The following is a 20,585-nucleotide window of genomic DNA, read 5'->3' on the forward strand; positions in this document are numbered from 1 at the left end:
AGTGCTGGGATTACAGGCATGATGGGATTACAGGCGTAAGCCTCCTCGCCCGGCCACAGTCATACTTATCCTTATTGGCTATTCTTACTGGTTATTCTCAATCACACCTTCTCGACCAGTACTGGCCAACAGAACTCTATGCAAAGATGAAAATGTTCTTTATCTGTGCTGTCCAACATTGTAGCCACTAGCCACATGGAGCTTCTGAGCACTTGAAGTGTTGCTAGTACAACTGAGGAACTGAATTTTATTTTATTTTAGTTGATTTTCATTTAGACAGTCACATTGGGTAACAGCTATCCTACTGAAAAGAGCAGCTCTATAATCGGTCTCAGGTACCCTCTACCCAGAGAGAGGAAGAAAAATTGGGTACAGATTCTAATTCAATCTTGGAAAGTGGTCCTGGTCTCATCATATAATACAAATCACTCTCCTAAGCCACGACTGCCAGCCAAAGTCAATGTTCACAAAGGATGGTTTCTCTCACTGCTCTCTAACCACGACCAGCTAATTTGTGAGCCACTGCTCACCAGTTTTGGAATCTTCATTAATAGTTGTTTCCTATTTTAGGTTCCTGTCCATCTGTCTGCCCCTCTCTTTGCATTGATACTTTCCAGTGGTTTTGTTTCTTCCCGTCCCCCTTCCTTACTTTTAATTATATTCATTTCCTGTCTATCATAAAATCAACATCCACTAAACTAAGTTTACATAGAAACCTCTTTTATAACACCAAGGCCAACTGCATTTACACATTAACTGCCTGGAGATAGTCTGTTCAAAGCATCACCAATCTATATATCCAAAGATCTATATGCTATAAATGGATTAAAAAGATAGTATAATTAGTATATGAATTATAATAAGAATATTCAAAAAGGAGATTATATCAAGACTAAAGATATTTTAGTAAAACTCACTAAAATAATCCACACTCTTTTGTGAACCCCTAAGTGACCCCACTGTCCAATGCAGTCGCTGGCACAGAGCAGGTCCAGAATGAGTCTGAGGTCAAAGCTTGGTCTGCAAAGGAAATTAGAAGGAAATTGTAGGAGATAAAACACAGCTTTAGGTTCTGGCATTTGTCCAGCTTTGTTCATTTTAGCCTAATGCTCTAAGAGGTAGAGAAGAGGAAAAAGCAAAGAGAATGCCCAGAGGCGGCTGTTATGGTTATCATCCCACCTGATGCACGTGATGCGTCTCTAGCTGACCCTTCCTGCCTCTCTTACTTTGGATTTCCAAGTAAATTTACCTGTCCTCAAAGTATTACTGCAAAGTGAAAGAGACAATTTGCAAAACATCAAGCAGAAAAGACGGAAAAGCCATGTTCCCAGAAAGTATAATAAAAGTAAACTCAAATACGTTTGTACAAAAAAAAAAAAAAGAAAATACAGTTTCGGTAATAAACAGGATGCTTAAATGTCTGGGCAGTGCAAAACACTTACACAATAGTACACAGCCACATCTAAGGTGAGCGTTACTGTACAGATGGGAAAAACAGACACCACCATTTCCCCGAGGACACAGAGGGAGTAGCATGTAGCAGAGCCAGGATTAGAATGCAAATTCCTGCTTCCCAGACCCGTGCTCAGACTACTTGGCCAGAGCATCTCCCAGGCGGCAGCTCATTTATCAACTACAAATAATTTCCCCATTACTTTCCTAAACAAGAGCAGCACATCTCAGAGCAGAAGACAAGGCTCTGTCCATTTTAAGAAGAAGAATACACACAATGCAGCAAGTGTTATATAATCAACAGTACGCAGACCAGCGACGGCAAAATCATCAGCAGCACATTCTTTCCCACCATTCTCAGTGATGTAATTGTATATACCCCTGGCTGGGGTTCAGGGCATTACTAACCCAGCCTGAATGCTGTCGAGTTTGTCCAAATCCTGACAGTTAAGTAAACCGCATCTTTAGCCTGGCACCGGGACAGGCAGACTTGAATCCCACCCACACTAACCAATTTATAAACAAAATGTCCTTACAGGTGTTCTTGGCCCACACCTAACAAAGCTACCCATGTGATTCTAGTGTCAGGACCCAGCAGGATTTTACTCATTCATGTTAAAGCCAAAACCCATCATCTACAAAATGTAATGAAGGCCACATTTTTTTCCCATTTTATAGGTCATGTCAAGTGCAAATATCAGTTATTTAAATATCACAAGTATCTGTGAAACTCAACCGCTTTTTATAGTAACAAAACCAGACATGAAAATCAGAATCTATTTCTCACCTCAATTTAGAAGATGACATTTTCTTTTCTTTTTTGTGACAGGTTCTCACTCTGTCACCCAGGCTGGAGTGCAGTGGTGCGATCTCTGCTCACTGCAGCCTCCACCTCCCAGGCTCAGGTGATTCTCTGACCTCAGCCTCCTGAATATCTGCGACTATAGGTGCATGCTAGCCACACCTGGCTAACTTTTGGTATTTCTAATAGAGACAGGGTTTTGCTACGTTGCCCAGGCTGGTCTCAAACTTTTGGACTCAAGCAATCCACCCGCCTCGGCCTCCCAGAGTGCTGGGATTATAGGCATGAGCCACTGTGCCTGGCCAGAAGGTGACATTTTCATTCAGGAGTATTTCCATCATTTTTTCCTTATAAAAGAAAATTAGACTAATACAGAGATTTTCTGAAAAAGACGAACTCTTTCTGTAAAGGACAAGTTAATAAATATTTTAGGCTTTGGGGGAACCATGTGGTCCCGTTACAACCACTCAATTCTGTCACTGTAGCAAGAAAGCAGTCACAAACACGTAAGTGAATGGACATGGTTGTGTTCCTATAAAACTTTATTTACAAAAATAGATAGTGGGCCAGATTTAACTTGCAGGCCATAGTTTGCCAACCCTTAATGTAGAAAATAACTTATTTTTCCCCTTCCTATAGTATCTTCAGCTCATGTTTTATTTCAATGGAGCATTAAGGAAACAGTGATATGCTAAATCACAAACAATGAGGGCTTAAGAGAACAAGGCTCTAAAGAACGTCATCATGGTACAGACCGTCTTTTCCTGAACTAACCAGTGCACAGAGAAGGTCCACAGCCTCCAACACAAGCTCCTGGTGTCCGATCCGTGTGACCCCCAGCTCCTCCAGATCCTGATGGGAAATCTGCAGCAGCTGCTCGCCATTGATCTTCTCTCGTTCAAACTTGTGGACATATTGTTGCAGGCAGTCATCCAACCCTGCCAAAAACAAACAGAAGTCCCATTATTGTCATTTTGTTCCTTTACCCCCCGCAAACTGCCCACATGTCACATCAATCTCAGCAATCACCAATTATGATGCCACTATCTGGTTATCTATGTGAAGCCTATTGCACCTGATGGGCACTTTTGCATGACATCTCAAACAGGTTTTCAAGGGCAGCTTAACATTCTCAAGTGATCCAACAGAATTTTATGATAGTTACCTTCTCATTCCCTGTAAACTAAAGGAATAAACACCAAACCCCTGTTGACTTCAAACACTAATTATCTAGACCAGACATGTTGTCTGTTTGCTAAGCAACCCTTCTTTTGGGACATCATCCCTCCCATCCCACGTAATCCCAAGGAGCTTGCCAGTCAAGACGCTTTGCCACAGTGGGTGGCACATGGCCAGGTCTCCCATAGTGCTCTATACACCAGCCAGTCATAGGTTTAGGGATAGACATGTGACTCAAGCAGAACAAATCAAAATCTTCCTTGATATGTGATATATGGACACAAGAACTGAGAAGCTCTTTCTTACTTTCCAATCAGAAGTCAAAAGATAAACCTTGGCAATGCTGGCAGTCATTTTTCTCATCAGTTTTCTGAGAATAAATCCATTTGAGAAAGAGAGAGAGAAAATGCCCCAATAATATCCTATATGCCGCTGGATCTAACCTTGCTTAATAAAGATACTTCTAGCCCTAGAATATTTCACTTAAGTTTAAATAAGTTTTCTTTTTAGATTAAGCTTGTTTGTGTCGAATCTCTATCCCTTGCAACTGAAAAAGTCCTGATAAATACAGACTCTAAAGGAGACCGGTACCAGCAGTAGTACCATATAGTAAGGCATGGTAAATGGGTTCGCTTACGGGAATTTTTCCAGGTCAAACACTATGGCCAAAAGTACCATATTTTAATGCTTGTATATAATGACTAAAACGAGTAAGCCAAATAGAACTTGAGAATTCTTATTCCTGTACAGAGAACTTGTTTTAATAGTTTTACTGGAATAACATTTTACCCTGAATCAACTGATCTATTCAAGCCTAATAATAAAAGTCACCTTAGTGTTTTAAAAGACCCGAGTTATATAAACTCAATCCCAACACAAAGAGTGAATACTCAATTTAATGGGAAAAGTATGTAGAAAGCATGCTGCTGCCCCCTCCCCACCAAACGCACACACACACACACGCATGCGCATATGCACATATGTACACACACGCACACACATGCACACACATGCACACGCACAGATGCACGCACACATTATATTTCATTTAACCCTCACATTCATTTAACCCTCACATTGAACCTGTGTCATGTGGCTATTTCTCTGAGCTAGAAAAGACCCAGCACTTACTTTTTGTAATACTAAAGTCTATGGATATTAAAATCTGATGTGTGAGGCTAAACACATCTCCGCCCTACAAATGTTCACCATTTGCCTCCTAATAAGATACAGGAAGAGAAGTAGTTTTCTGTTAACCATTTGGGGCTATCAAATATAGGAAGAGGAAGTAATAAAAAAATCTATGGTAACCATTTGGAACCCAACTCATCCTCCCCGAAATGACATCTGTCTAGCCCAGGGGCTAGACATTACACAGCAAGTGAGGCTGGGGATATTGATATAAAACCAGCTCTGCTCCGACAGCCTTGAGCTACAGGTGGCCTTCGTGGCATGCGAGTCAGGCAGGCAGTGGAGGCCAAGCAAGTCGGCAGGTGTTGAGACCGACACCCTACCTGGGCTGCAAATGCAACCTCAGCACCAGGACACTCAGAGTCAATCGTCTGCAGGGGAGGCAGTATCTATCTGTAGCAGGCAACCATGACAAGGGACAAGATTGAAGGACAGCCTCCTAACTATTTTGTTGATGAAAGAATTAAGGCTCAAGGAGGATACATAACCTGTCCACAGTCATACAGCTGGTAAGATGCCAAGAGAAGGGCTGATGCACACATCATCAGGGGTCTGTTGGACACAGCCTCGCTCTTCTGCATTTTCTCGTAAACATGAGATTATAACCCAGGATTATAAGAATTCTTCTCCAACAACTTCTTAAATCAGCAGTAAGGTCTAATTACAAGACAGTTATTAAAATAGAATTACAGAATCTTAGAGGCACTTAAAAGGCATTTCAGATCTCACTGAGTACAAAAAATCGAGAAAGCACAGACAAAACAGAAATTACTGTGAAGTTTACCCAGAATCATTTAGCCAGTTCTAAGCCTGATCATGATCTTCTCCTCTCTCTCGGGACGCTGTCTTCCCTAGCCTACTTTTAAGCTTTAAAAAGAATTTTTTGTTTTAATTCGTCATACAAGCTTAGGACAACTATGTTATACATTTAAAGCCTGTTATGGCTAAACTGTGTCCCCACAAAATTCATATGTTACAGTCCCTGGAATGTATTTGGAGAGAGAATCCTTAAAGAAGGAATTAAGTTCAAATGACATCGTTAAGGTAGGCTCAATCCATATGACTCGTGTCCTTATTAGAAGAGGAGATTACAACACAGACACACACAGAAGATACGTGAAGACACGGAAAAGATGGTCATTGTAAACCAAGGAGAGAGGCCTCAGAAGAAACCTACCCTGCTGACACCTTGATCTCAGACTTCTAGCCTCCAAAATGGTGATGAGATAAATTTCTGTTGTTCCAGCCTCCCAGTCTATGGAAATTTGTTATGGCAGCCCAAGCAACATAATACAAATATAATAACATTTCCCTTCATATTAATCCATACGTGATGGACTCTCTTAAACAAGGCCCAGTGACCAATAGAACAGGTGATGTTTACTGTGCTAAACAAGCTCACTGCTCATAATACAAAGCATTAACACTGAGAGATTCACATTCGTTTTCGTGTACAGAATAAATCAGTCCATTAAAACTAAAGTGAAAAAGTATATTGGATGTTCCTTAAGCTTCATTCCTGAATGCTAAGGAGAAATAAAGATGAGGCCAGAACATTTCTCTTTGAATGAACCGAAAAATTCACAGAAGGAGTAGGATTTCAGAAGTAGCTTTAGAACAGTTAGGAAATGTCTAGAGCACTGAAAAGGTTGAGATGGGAGGAATGGTGAGGGTTATCTAGACAGCGTGCAGGCAACAAATGATTAGAGATTGAGAATTAAAGAATACAGAGCATTTCTCTGAGAAACTAACCAGAATCTCCTTGAGGATTATGAAAGAATATAAGCATTGTAACCTCAAAAAATCACAAGTTCCCTGAGATGTAGAATTATCAAGCAGAAAAATCACGTTACTACCCATATAAGAATAGAATGTATTGTAGCCTGACGACTTTGTCCTCAAGGCACACATATATTGAATATGCTAGGTTTTAAATAGTGTTGCCCCCCAGAGTTTTATTATTCCAATACATTATGACCTATTGTTCGGCAGTCCTATTGTTTAGAATACAATTAAACATTTATAAACAGCTAAATTAAACTATTACGCAGTCCCACAAAGGAGGGAAAAGCCTCAATTTCTAGTAAACTGATCTAATAGTCTTAGAATTTGCAATAAACCATATTCTTTTACTTATTTGTCAGATGGATCTATCTGCCAGTTTCTTGCTTCAAGCAATTTACAGAAAGTCTAGCAGGACCAAGAGAAACACATAATTCAGTAACATTAGATTAAACACATTCCATTTATACAAATTAAACACGTAATTAAATGTGAAGGAAAAAGAGAAGAAATTCTCACAGAAAGGGGGCTGCAGGGCCCAGACCTACTCTACTGTCACGAAATCTGGCCGCATATAATCCTAAACCTTCAAGGAAATCCCAAATGCAAGATGAAAACACACACACACACACACACACACACACACACACACACACACACACACACACACACACGGATAAGAGCCTGCAATCCAATACCAGTCTCCCTTCTTACTGACTGGGTAACCTGGGGCAAGTTACTCAGCTGTCTCATTTGTAAAACGAGAATACTAATACTATCCACTACATAGAACTGTAATGAAAATTTAATGTTAATGTTTATAAAGAACTTAAAACACCATGGAACACATAGTAAATACTCTGTAAATTTAGTTAAATTTTAAAATGTGATATTCAGGTCCTCAATTTTCTAAATGTTTAGAATAAAAGTTGCTGGCTGGGCATGCTGGCTTACTCCTATAATCCTAGCACTTTGGGAGGCCAAGGCAAAAGGACTGCTTGAGGCCAGAAGTTTGAGACCAGCCTGGACAACATAGCAAGATCCCATCTCTATTAACAGAAAAAATTTGTTGTTTGTTTGTTTGTTTGAGACAGGGTCTCACTGCAGCACTGCGGCATGATCACAGCTCGCTGCAGCCTTGAACACCTGGGTTCAAGTGATGCTCCTGCCTTAGCCTCCCAAGTAGCTGGGACTACAGGTGTGTGCCACCACACCCAACTAATTTTTTATTTTTTTGTAGAAACGAGGTCTCCCTATGTTGCCCAGGCTGGTCTTGAACTCCTGGGCTCAAGCTATTCTCCTGCCTTAGCCTCCCAAAGTGCTAGGATTACAAGTGTGAGCCACTATACCTGGCAGAAAAAATAATAATAGTAATAAAATTTTTGAAAGAGAATAAAAATTGCTAAAGAGACACAGAAACTCCCAAATGCTTAGGTGGCTATGTTATTACCTTTCCCAGAAAGTGTTCCCAAATGTGAGAGCCTGCAATCATCATTGGTTTCACCTAAAAAATTTTTATGATTTATATCAGAACATAAGCACCACAAAAGCAGTGACTTTGGCCGGGCACAGTGGCTCACATCTGTAATTCCAGCACTTTGGGAGGCCAAGGTGGGCAGATCGCCTGAGGTCGCGAATTCAAGACCAGCCTGGCCAGCATGGTGAAACCCCATCTCTACTAAAAATACAAAAAAAAAAAAAATTATCCAGGCGTGGTGGCAGGCACCTGTAATCCCAGCTACTCAGGAAGCTGAGGCAGGCAAATCACTTTAACCTGGGAGGCAGAGGTTTCAGTGAGCCAAGATCATGCCATTACACTCCAGCCTCCATCTCAAAAAACCAAAAAAAAAAAAAAGTAATGATTTTGTTTTGTTCACTACTTCCTCCACTGGTGTGGAGAACATTGCTGGTGTTCAATAAATATTTGTAAAATAAACACATGAGGCAAGAAGAAAGACAAAGAGCTCCACATAAATATTAATATCACAGCAATGCACAGAAGTCATCTGCTTTTATTTTCTTTCTTTCCTTTTCTTTTTCAGACAGGGTTTCACTCTTGTCAATTCTCCTGCCTCAGCCTCCGAAGTAGCTGGGATTATAGGCACCCACCAACACGCCCAGCTAATTTTTGTATTTTTAGTAGAGACAGGGTTTCACCATGTTGGCCAGGCTGGTCTCGAACTCCTGACCTCAAGCAATCCACCTGCCTCGACCTCCCAAAGTGCCAGGATTATAGGCATGAGCCACCATGCCTGGCCTGCTTTTATTTTCTTATACAAATAAGCAACTAAAGATAAACTATTGATTGTGATATCAGTTACAGATATTTGCCGCACATTTCAACATTTCAAGATTAAAGGAGGTCATTTCTACACAAAGAGAAATATCATAAACAAAATAAAACTCCAAGCCTCTCAGTATCAGTCTTTGACAAGATACCTGCCTTGTACTAAGAATTTTTATTAATTAATTAATCTCCCCTAAGTGTAGAAAGGATTATATACATGAAGACTAAGAAGTTAGAGTAAATGCCCCAATGCAAAAAAAACAAACAAACAAAAAACAAAAACAACAAAAAACTATGGCTACTCTCATTTTCTGTAAAAGAGTAAAATCAGATAATGAACTAGGTCCCAGAAAGCAAATGGTCATCATGACTTTAGTGGAAAGTGTCCCACAGACCACACCTTCTGTGGCTTTGCTTCCAGCTTAGCAAGCTCAAGTTGGCAGAAGCTACAATTCTTCAAATACAGGAGCCCAGAGTGGTTCTTCCAGCGTTTTGCATTGAGTACTTTCACCTGAGTTGGGTTTTGTGCTTTCAGGTTGTTTTTTGTTTTCTGGGTTTTTGTTTTGTTTTTTAATGATTAAATTCAGAAATCAGTTTAGCTAAAGCTTGTAGACTCTCATCTCACTCAAGACTTTTAAGAATCACAAGTGACATGTGCCAGGCGCAGTGGCTCACGTCTGTGATCCCAGCACTTTGGGAGGCCAAGGAGGGTGGATCACTGGAGGTCAGGAGTTCGAGACGAGCCTGGCCAACATGGTGAAACACTGTCTCTACTAAAAATACAAAAAAAAAAAAAAAAATAGCTGGACTTGATGGTGGGCCCCTGTATTCTCAGCTACTCAGGATGCTGAGGCAGGAGAACCAGCCGAACCTGGGAGATGGAGGTTGCAGTGAGCCAAGATCATGCCATTGCACTCCAGCCTAGGTGACAAGAATGAAACTCTGTCTCAAAGAAAAAAAAAAAAAGGGACATGTGATGCAAAAATTTGCTCCAATAGGATTTTGGTAGACTATGTTCTTCCACGAGGAGAATCATCACAGACTCACACAAATTCAATTTAATTCAACAAACTTTAGGAAGCAACTACTACATGTAAGATACTCTCTACTGGGAATTGACCTCCACTACAAAGGAGACGGGGTTCAGGGGTAGGTCAGCTTATTATTATCTGAACCAGAGGGAAGGAAACAGGATTTGGGGGGTACATTTACACCTGACCACAATATTCTCAGAATTCCCAATACTTTGAAAAACGTTACATGGTAAAGACCTGACATCAAAGTTCCTTGGCCTTCCCGACTTACTGACACCACTGTCCAGTATATTATAACTTCCCCCAAACATGACATGTTGCTAAGAACAAAAAGACAGTTTTCAAACAGAAGCGTGACATGTTTTGGCTTCTATGTGAGCATAGTATGATTAACGGAGTGAGCAAGACTGATGTCAGGGCACGCCAAAGCCAGAAAGGTGGTCTACTGGTAGGCCTCCAAGTGCCCTTTTGTGAGATGAGTCACCCAATTACATTACTTGGAAATGCCTTTCTTCTGTCACTCATTTTGTTGATGTCTGTAGGCCTTAATTTTCAGGACTAGTTGATAAAGAGTTGACTTAAATATAGCAATTTGAGGTTATTCAATAATACTATGTTTGAAACCCAGGAGTGGGGCGGATGCAGTGGCTCACACCTGTAATTCCAGCACTTTGGGAGGCCAAGGTGGGTGGATCACCTGAGGTCAGGAGTTTGAGACCAGCCTGGCCAACACAGTAAAACCCTGTCTCTACTAAAAATGCAAACAGCCGGGCGTGGTGGCCTGTAATCCCAGCTACAGGCGTTCTCTGCATTCTGTTCTGTCAGTTGTCTCTGCAGAGTATCCCTTCACCATGTCCCCTTCTGCTCGTGGTCACTGTCACAGCTGAACTTATGTCTTCCCTGGATTTCTGCAGTAACCTAGAAAGTGGCAGCCATGCTCACTCTCTTCTTCCTCTTAATTCATCCTCTATCATTCCATCTGAGCAAAACCATCCTGTCCTTAATGGATGCCAGTCCATTAGCTCAACACAGCATCTCAAGCCCTTTAGGACCCATCCTCTTCCAAACCTCCCTGCAGTCCCATCATGCTGTAACTCACCCTACTGGTGAGGACACAGTAAGCGCACCTGTTCTGCTGAGTTTCTCCAAAAGTAACAAAAATGTCACTCACAGGTTGGCAAAAACAGCACCCAGGCCAAATCCTGCCAGCTGCCTGTTTCTGCAAACAAAGTCTGAATGGAACACAGCCATGACTCCTTGGTTTACAGACTGCCTCTGGCTGCTTTTGTACTACAATGGCAGAGCTAAATAGCTGTGATAGAGACCTTATGGCTCTCCCACAGAGCCTAAAATATTTACTACCTGGCCCAGGTTTACAGTCCCTTGGTATAACTGACAGCAGCGATGAGTACAGAGTGATGATGACCTCTGCCGACCAGAAAAATAGACTCCACCAGTCTAGTCTGGAATTAAGGGAATGTGAGTTTTTCTTTTTTTGTTGTATTTTTTAAGGAATCGTTTCATACAGTTACACTCAATTTAAAAGCATAGAAAATGTTACCTCCCCTCCCCTAATGAAAGACCTGAATGTTTTAGGAGTTTTCTTACAACTTTTGAGCCACTTTATTATTTTCTTTTTGTCAGTTCTCTTGAGGCATAATTTACAGACATTAAAAGTCACCAATTTCCAGGGTACAACTCAGTGAGCTTTGACAAATAGGCAGTCATTCAACCACACTACAATCATGATAGAAACATTCCTACAACCCCCCAAAAAAGTTCCCTCGGGCCCCTTTGCTGCCCACTCCCTCCCCACAGCCCCATCCCCAGCTGCCACTAATCTGATTTCTACCTAAATGAGCCCAATTTCTCCTCCTGGCTGTACTCCCTGTCCTGCCCCAGTAACACTGGCTAACTCACTTAGTTCTGGTTCTCAGGCTTCCCATCAGTGGATTAGCAGGCTTCCATTAGAACTGACACCCACGCACACTACTAATTGCAGCTCTGATTTTATCAGTCATCCTTCGAGGTTTGTGGTTAAATTTAATTTGAAGAACGGGGACCATGATGAAACATAATGTCTGAAAACTGGATTGGAAAGCTGCAGTGTTTCTTTCAGGTCTAAAGATCCATAGTTCCAACATATGTCTGAGCTACTCAGAAGTTACCTTTACTTACAAGAGCAGAGTATGAAAAAGGAAATAAGCTGCCCGAAACTTAAGACCTAAATATCCTCAAAGCTACAAAAGAAAGAAAAATAAAGAAAGAAGAAAGAGAAAGAAGGAAGAAAGAAATAAAGAGAAAGAAGAAAAAGAGAGAGAAAGAAAGACAGACAAGCAAATGAATGAACTTGGTCTTGAGAAAAACCATATAAAGATGATGCATGTAAGTCGGGTTTTGACCCTGATCAGAGCTGTGAGCTGGGACTGCTGCTCCCTTGGAAGCAGGGACCACGTGAAATCCAAACACATAATAAAGATCCAGCCACCAAGAACCCTGGGAAGCCCAATTTAGAACCAGCAAAGTTCTTTCACTTTGTTTCTGAAATGGAATGACTGATTTTGAGGACAAGGGACACCCCACTGGCCATTTTTTGGGGTACCAAGCCCAAAGAACAGTAATGCAGAAGAGAAAATAAAAGTTTAGACTCTTACCCATTTGGGAAAAGCTGATCTACACATTGCTGAAGAGCTACCAAATAGGTAGTAATGAACCCACAGCTTCAATTTCTTACAAAAGGCAAAAACAGGTGGAATGGAAGGACAGTCAACCCTAAAGCGCTTTCTTGTTCCCAAAGCAAACTCAAGTTTCCTGTTAGTAACCAATGTCCTCTAAGACTTAGGTCACCCTGAAGACATCGGAAGACATAACCAAAGAACAACCACACTTTGAGTTTCACGACATAAGTAGAAGGCATATTATTTAAACAAAATTTGGAACTAGCAAACACATCCATGCCAGGATAATTTAAGAAAGTAAAAATAGAAGGAATACCTTAGCTCAAGGATTCAAGTTAACCAGCAAACAACAGTCAGATGGGCTGCCCTCATTTGAGGTTTCTGAATGGGTAAGTAATGTGTCCCAGCTGAAAACTTTAACCAGGAACCTCTGGCTCTCAAGCTGTAGGGCTCCCAAGCCTACGCTGCCCCAACCCCAACAGATTCTGTACAACTTCTGACCACTGTGAAATGGACCCAGCCTGCCCCCACCCCCTCCTGGGACCCTGAGCTGCTGAACAAAGTCTAGCCACGGAGGGAGAAGTGCCCAGAGCAAGGACAGGCGAAAGAACAGAAGTTGGTATTATCTGAAAGCATTTTTGGAGGGAGGAGTTTATGCTGATCTAAATCACAAAAAAAGAACCGACATGCAAATCTTAAGTCAAGTGAAGAGATCATCAGAATTCAGAATATAATGGCAGCCCTCAATACTCTCCTTTGAGTCCTCCTTCCTTGCTCCTCCCTCAAAAAACAATGTATGAGGAGCTTGAAAGATAATACTGAGGGCAGAGAAGAAACACAACATTGACTTATATGTTTGAAGGTGTGTGTGCGCGTGCATGTGTGTGTATAAGCATATACCTATATCTCACAGCAGACATTAAAAATGCAAAATAAGAGATTCTAAAGGCAAAAACCCAACTGTGGGGATGAACACAAAACCTACGCAATACTCTGGTAAACATGTACTTTCCAAGGTTGTTTGTTGTAATTCAGTAACCAAACCATTGTATCCAATTTTGTAACAGACCTTGGACCAAACAAGGGGAGGGGAGGGGAAGAGAGAAGCCACATGTGAAACAGAAGAAAGGAATGCATTTTACCCAGAAAGCTGTACTTTTTGCCTCCTCTAGTGCAGCCTACTTTGCCAAAACTGTAAATTCGATTTGGTCTAAAAACCAAACACCGGCAAAACTATCCTCAGTTCATGCTTACGCTGAATGAAGGATAGAATTAACTAGCTCCCCTGCCACACAGCAAGTTTATGTTTTTAGCATTGAGGAGAACCAGCTCCGCACAGAGACATGAAGTGGCTGCAACAGCTGCACCCATTGCTTGAGTGTCAAGTTGGGCAAGTTCTACGGTATGGAGGTGAACACATCCATCACTTCTGCTCCACCTGAGCCGTCAGGATTTCCATGGAAAAACCATTCAGCCAAGCCTCTCCCAACACTGCCATCATCATTTCAAAGTGCGTGGTCCAAACAGCCAGGTCTTGCATTAAATTAAAACCCTGCATGAATAGGGGGCGGCTTGATTTACAAAGTTTCCACCCACACAGTGGCTTACGGATCCCTGCAGTGACCCCACGGAGGGTGCTGGCCAGGTTATCATCATCTCCAGTTTATTGATAAGGAAAGCAAATCCCAAAGACTATCAGGAAAAAGGCAAAGCTAAGACAGAACCCGGACCTCAACTGGGCACCTAGATCCTTGTGGGGTCTGAGGTGGTCAATGAAGAAATAAGTGGAGGGGAAGACAATTAAGTACGTTAATGTGCAGACTCTATTACTGAGTACTTACTATGTTTTTAGCACCACGGGATGCATTGTGGAAATGGCATAATTTATAGTTGCTGTTCAAGTAGCTGAAGATTAAACAATTGTAAAACAAGCAAGAAGAAGCTCTACACCAACTATACAGGCCAGGAGAAACAGTATGGCCTGTGGAGCCAGAAGGCCTGGATTCAGCTCTACCACTTCCCAGCTGTGTGACCTTGTGCAAATTACTTAACCTCTCTGTGCCTCACTTTTCTCATCTACAAAATGGAGACGACAGCAGTCCCTATACCTCATGGGATTAACTGGATGATTAAATGTGTTAAAATGTGTAAATGAGTTAATATTCTTAAAGCACTTACAAAAATTGCCAGGTATATAGTAAGCACTATTATTTAAAAAATAAAAGAAACTGGGGCTCAGCTTATAAGTAACTGGCCTAAAGTCACACAACCAATAATAGGCAGAGTCAGGATTTAAAGCCATTTCCCAGAATTGTGAAGGGAGAGCATGAACCCAGCATGGGCTTGCGAGATTTGGAGATTTGATGGCAGGAATTTGAAATTATCCCCAACCGATGCCTTTTACTTCCTGAAGTGGCAGGAGTTGGAGGCAGGAGGGGGTGCTCCAATACAAGGAGGCTGGAAAAGGGCCGCAACAGCTGGGGACAGCCGCCTAGGACAATGGAGCAGGTTTGCCAGGCAGCACTAAAGTCTTTCTAAAATGTTTTAATAGCAGCTTTATTGAGACATAATGCATATACCATACAATTCGCCTATTTAAAGTAACAATTCAGTGGGTTTTAGAATATCCACAGAGCTGTGCAACCCTAACCACAATCAATTTTAGAATTTTTAACAACCCCCCACCAAAGAAAATTCTGTACCTATTAGAAGTCCCTCCCCCCAAAATTATACAATAACATTGTATAATTTCCCCCCACCCTGTCAGTATTCTTTCAGGTGAACCTGTCTGACCCTCAACCCTGAGCAACTACTAACCTACTTTCTGTCGGTATGGATTTGCCTGGATGTTTCACATAATGGATCCTGCACATTTCACATAAACAGAATCATACAGTATGTGGTTTTGTGTGATTGGCTTCTTTCACTTAGTATCATGTTTTTGAGGTTCCTTAAAGTCTTCTTAACACACAACTTCAATGCCCTTCCCTTCCTCCAAGCTCTGCTGGCTTTCCACTGCACTGGGGATAAAATCTACAGCCAAAAAGGTCCAGTGTGATCTTCCTGAAGGCATCTCCCGCCACATTCTCCCCTAACCACTATGCTGGATGCTGGCCAAGCACCTCGGGCTCCTATCGCGAGGCCTTTCCCTGTGAGGTCCCATCTACCTAGAATGGCTCAGTCTCAGCTCCCTTCACATCTGCAGGGAGGCTTCAGCTGACCACGGTATATGAAGGAGCCCAGCATTCTGTTATTCGCCGTGCCCTCCACAAGCCTTTCCAAACCTGTGACTGTTTATGTGTTCGTTATGCTGCAGTGAGCTCCCTGCCTCCCGCCAGAGAGGGCCAGGACCATGCATGGCCGCATTATTTACCATTTCGCCACCTGCATTGCCCAGCACAGAGGAGGCACTTTGGGATTGGTTGAATGAAAGAGAAAAAAAGGAAGGAAAAGTCCAGCTGAGGTTGAAGACTGCAGTTTGGAGACGCATAAATCAATAAAGTTGTATAATTTCCCCCCACCCTGTCAGTGTTCTTTCGGGTGAACCTGTCTAACCCTCATCTTCTCACCTTTTTTTTTTTTTTTTTTTTTTTTTTTGAGACAGAGTCTCGCTCTGTCGCCCAGACTGGAGTGCAATGGCACGATCTCGGCTCACTGCAAGCTCCACCTCCCGGGTTCACGCCATTCTCCTGCCTCAGCCTCCCGAGTAGCTGGGAATACAGGCGCCCGCCACCACGCCCGGCTAATTTTTTGTATTTTTAGTAGAGATGGGGTTTCACCGTGTTAGCCAGGATGGTCTCGAGATACCTCCTGACCTTGTGATCCGCCCGCCTCAGCCTCCCAAAGTGCTGGGATTACAGGCGGGAGCCACCGTGTCTGGCTTCACCTTTCTTTCATATATACACATCACCAAATATTTATTATGCAACCCACTGGCACATGGGCTGGGGGTATTCACCGTGGGAAGTGAGAAAAAGAAGATCCCAATCCTGCAGCCTGCAGTACGGCAGGGGAAGAATCCTTCGAGTTCTTCAACACAAAATTCCCACAAGTTTGCTATGCTCGCAGCTTCATGGGATGCCAGCCCTGGTTACCAGAATGACTTAACCGAAGCTTTCTCTTGTTCTCCAGAAAACCCAGTTTTCACTACACTCTAGGGGCCAAGACAACATTCCCCAGATCCTATGCTGCTTGATATGAATCTCTAGGGTCCTCTCATCTTACAGAGTCACCTTTTTGCTGTGCTGAGGGAAGAGTATCTAGGCCTATGGCTCTGGCTCTCATGAGCTAAGTGACCTCAATCAGATCACTTGGCTTCTTCACTGCAGTGTAAAATGCAGGGGCTGGGAAGGTGACCCTGTGGTTCCCACTGGCCCTGCGTTGCTATGATTCTGTACCTCTTAAGGTGCTATGTTTTTTCCCATCTTCAAACTAATCAGGCACCACCTTCATGCCAAACCCCCGATAAGAGAAAGTCCTCTAATAGCAAAGCCAGCTCCCATCAATAGGGCAGGAATTGGCACTATTTGTGTACAGTTAACTGACATGTGCAAAAGTAGTGTTTCTGAGGTTAATACATGATAAGATCATACAAGGCCAGAATTAGAGAAGAACTGTAAAGCACTGTTATACTTCTTGGTTGTGTTTCATGTTTAATAAAACAGTTGTGTGCATCGTGCATCTGATATACAGAAAACCAGATCCTGGGTTGGCTCAGCTGGGACTGACTGTTAGGGTAGAGGGTGAAAGCCTCCCTGTGATCACTGCACATTGTCACAGCAGGGACAGCAGTGCCCCCTCTGCTGTCCTTCTCACAGAGGGCAAGAGCAGGCAATGCCACTGAGGTTCTCAAAAGGAAAAAAATTCTACTCTCGGAAACATTCACACTAACATACAACTCACATCGTGGATTTAAGAAGCACGCTAAAGAAAGTCAAAGGCCTGGGCCGGGCGCAGTGACTCAGGCCTGTAATCCCAGCACTTTGGGAGGCCGAGGCCAGCGGATCATGAGGTCAGGAGATTGAGACCATCCTGGCCAACATGGTGAAACCCCATCTCTACTAAAATACAAAAAATTAGCCATGCGTGGTGGTGCTCGCCTGTAATCCCAGCTACTCAGGAGGCTGAGGCAGGGGAATCGCTTGAACCCAGGAGGTGGACGTTGCAGTGAGCTGAGATTGCACCACTGCACTCCAGCCTGGCGACAGAGCAAGACTCTGTCTCAGAAAAAAAAAAAAAAGGAAAAAGAAAAAAGAAAAAAAGAAAGTCAAAGGCCTTAGTGAGCCATAAAGCCCAGGCCACCAGTGTGCTCTCAAGAGGGACGTCATGGCACGGGAGGGAGAGAGCAGGGGAAAACTTCAAAGTGGTCTGTGGGCGCAGCACTGTGGCTCACACCTGTAATCCCAGCACTTTGGGAAGCCAAGGCAGGTGGATCAATAGGTCAGGAGTTCGAGACCAGCCTGGCCAACATGGCGAAACCCCGTCTCTACTAAAGATACAAAAAATTAGCCGAGCATGGTGGCAGGCACCTGTAATCCCAGCTACTCGGGAGGCTGAGGCAGGAGAATCGCTTGAACCTGGGAGGCGGAGGTTGCAGTGAGCCGAGATCGTGCCATTGCATTCCAGCCTGGGCGACTGGGCAAGATTCCGTCTCAAAAAAAAAAAAAAAAAAAAAAAAAAAAAAGTGGTCTGTGTTTGGTGAATAAATACAAGAGTTTCCATCTTCAGATCTGCAAAATTGACAGCTTAAATAAAATTCTAAAGTCTTTAATGCAAAATACAATAGGGTCGATCTATCTTACCAAATATTATGGTTAAGAAGAACTCAAATTTCCTCTAATATTCAAAAGACTCTACTAAAATTTGGGAAAGTGCACATATAAAATTACACGTATAATTACAGAAAACAGGTAAATGTCACTTTCTGCATGGCAGGTACTTTCTAAGACTTAATATATATATATAACCCCTTAAGTCTCTTAGCATCCCCTCATATGCGTACTATAACTGTACCACCTGGAGCTGAGGAACTGAGGCACCCAGAGGGAGGTGACTTGCTCACAGCCTCGCCGAGCCTGGCTCACACCAGGGGACTCACATTCTCACTGCCAGATGCTACCCCCATCCTCCAACACAGAAACGTTCACCGATGTCTCCTTTAGCTGATCTCTGGAAAGTACAGTTTTATATAACAGGAAATTATACACATCATTTAAGCTAACTTAGCTTACTGTCTGTGACTGCCATCAGAAATGTTCATGGCCATGTAGATATAAATGGCTCTCCCACCTGGATGGGTCAGACGAGAAAATACTTTTAACTTAAAGACATTATCAGAAGCCAGTATGTGATGAGTTGGGTAGCCCAAGTTTCTAAATAACACTCAAAAATACAGGTGAGGGGGATTCTGTATATTCTTTTCAGGAAATCTGGATGGAATTCTCTTCTAGTGCTTTCATGTTTGAATGTATCTCTAGAAACTGGCCCTCCAGGCCAGTAGTGACCTAAGCAGCCATATGCAATTAACTGCCTCCAAAGGATGAAACACTTGTGGAATTCACAAACTCTCTACCTATATGTTCCAAATTTATTTTGAAAAAACTTTAGAAAATGGCAAGTTATCCCTTGCTGGGACCAAATAACAATATGGTACTTTAGGCTGTGTACTTCAAGTTTTCTGTGTGCCATTCACATTTCAGAAATAGACAAAAGCAGGGAGAGAGAAACAGTACTACAGAAAGAGAAAATGTCAAGTAGTTGTCAGCACAGGTCACCATGTACTTGTATATCCTAAGGGCTCCAGAAACAAAATACCTGTCTAGTGGCTTGTAAGCAGAGAAAGGCCAGTTTCCTCGGCTCATGTATGGACTTGTGTTTCACCACAAAAACAAAAACAAAGGAAGCGCCTGCCCCCACGGAAACACACACAAGCATGAGCAGCAATACTGGCAAAATTCTGGAAATATTGTAAACCCTGAGGGTTCACACTCCCAGAGTCCAGGACCCAGCCTTGGCCCTTATGGAAACAACTAGGTAATCCCTTAAAGAAAACATGTTGGGGATGGGGGAATGTGGGGAGGGGAAGGATGGGTGAAAAAAGACCTTCTGAGCTGTTGTCCTCCAATTGCTTTTTTGGTTTTTGTTTTGTTTTTGAGACAGGGTCTAGCTCTGTCACCCAGGCTAGAGTGCAGAGGCGCAATCATGGCTCACTGCAGCCTCCACCTCCCAGGCTCAAATGATCCTCCTGCCTCATCCTCCCGAGTAGCTGGGACTACAGGTGCACACCATCATGCCCAGCTAATTTTTTTGTATTTTTTTTTTTATAGAGACAGGGTCTCGATATGTTGTCCAGGCTTGCTCAAACTCCTGGGCTCAAGTGATCCACCCACCTCAGCCTCCCAAAGTGCTGGGATTACAGGAGTGAGCCCGGCCCACCTGTATTTTTTTATGGAAGAGAAGAAAATGTGGGAGTACCACTCCAAGGAAGAGAGCTAAGCAAAGAGAAAACAAACAGGACAGGCAGGCAGGAGGCAGCAAAGAGGGAGGCAAAACTTTGGGGAAGAGGAAAAGCAGATTAGATGGCCACTGTTTCCAGTTAGAGACCTCAAATGGCCTCCACAGCCATTCCCAAGAGTAGTCTTTAAGTAAAAACAACAGCTACTGAAACCTTTCCCATGGAACCACCGACCGCATCCTCCCCAGATACCCGCCGGGAGTAGAGATACTTTAATCACCTCCATCCCTCATGGCCTGTTTCTTGTTTCGGAGAGGCACAGCGCTGCCAACAACATAAAAGCTTTCTGCTTGGGAGTCCTAAAAGAATGACACTTTCCCCAAAACAAAGAATTTATTCCATCTAAACCAACTTTATTTAGCCAGGACATACAACAACTAGATGCTACTACTATGTAACACTCCCCCATGGAGGGCTTACAGATGCCTTCAGGGGTTCTCACAGTACACACTGTCAACAGGTGGTCCTGAAGAGCACCAACAACTGGAGACACCATCTTCTGCTTACGATCGTCACAGCTGTTCAGTGACTTAAGCAAGAAGCATAGGTCATATTCCTAAGAGGTAACTCCTTGAAGTGATTTTGCACAAGGCTTATGCCTTGATGGGAAAATCACACATTAGAATGACAGTCTTCTATTGAAAAATAAGTATTTAATTTCAAGTTT

At 42.8% G+C, this 20,585-nt stretch overlaps 1 protein-coding gene across 4 annotated transcripts in view; it reads right to left on the reverse strand.

The window, feature by feature from the left end:
- Window positions 1–20,585, reverse strand: part of CNKSR3 (CNKSR family member 3) — a 105,215-nt gene that overhangs the window by 42,069 nt on the left and 42,561 nt on the right. For all 4 annotated transcript variants that reach the window (XM_054490548.2, XM_054490550.2, XM_054490551.2 and 1 more), the window contains exon 2: window positions 3,029–3,192. In XM_054490548.2, coding sequence (XP_054346523.1) covers window positions 3,029–3,192 — 164 coding nt within the window. The remainder of the gene's footprint in view (window positions 1–3,028; window positions 3,193–20,585) is intronic.

This window comes from Pongo pygmaeus, chromosome 5 (genome assembly GCF_028885625.2).
Source record: "Pongo pygmaeus isolate AG05252 chromosome 5, NHGRI_mPonPyg2-v2.0_pri, whole genome shotgun sequence".
NCBI lineage: Eukaryota > Metazoa > Chordata > Mammalia > Primates > Hominidae > Pongo > Pongo pygmaeus.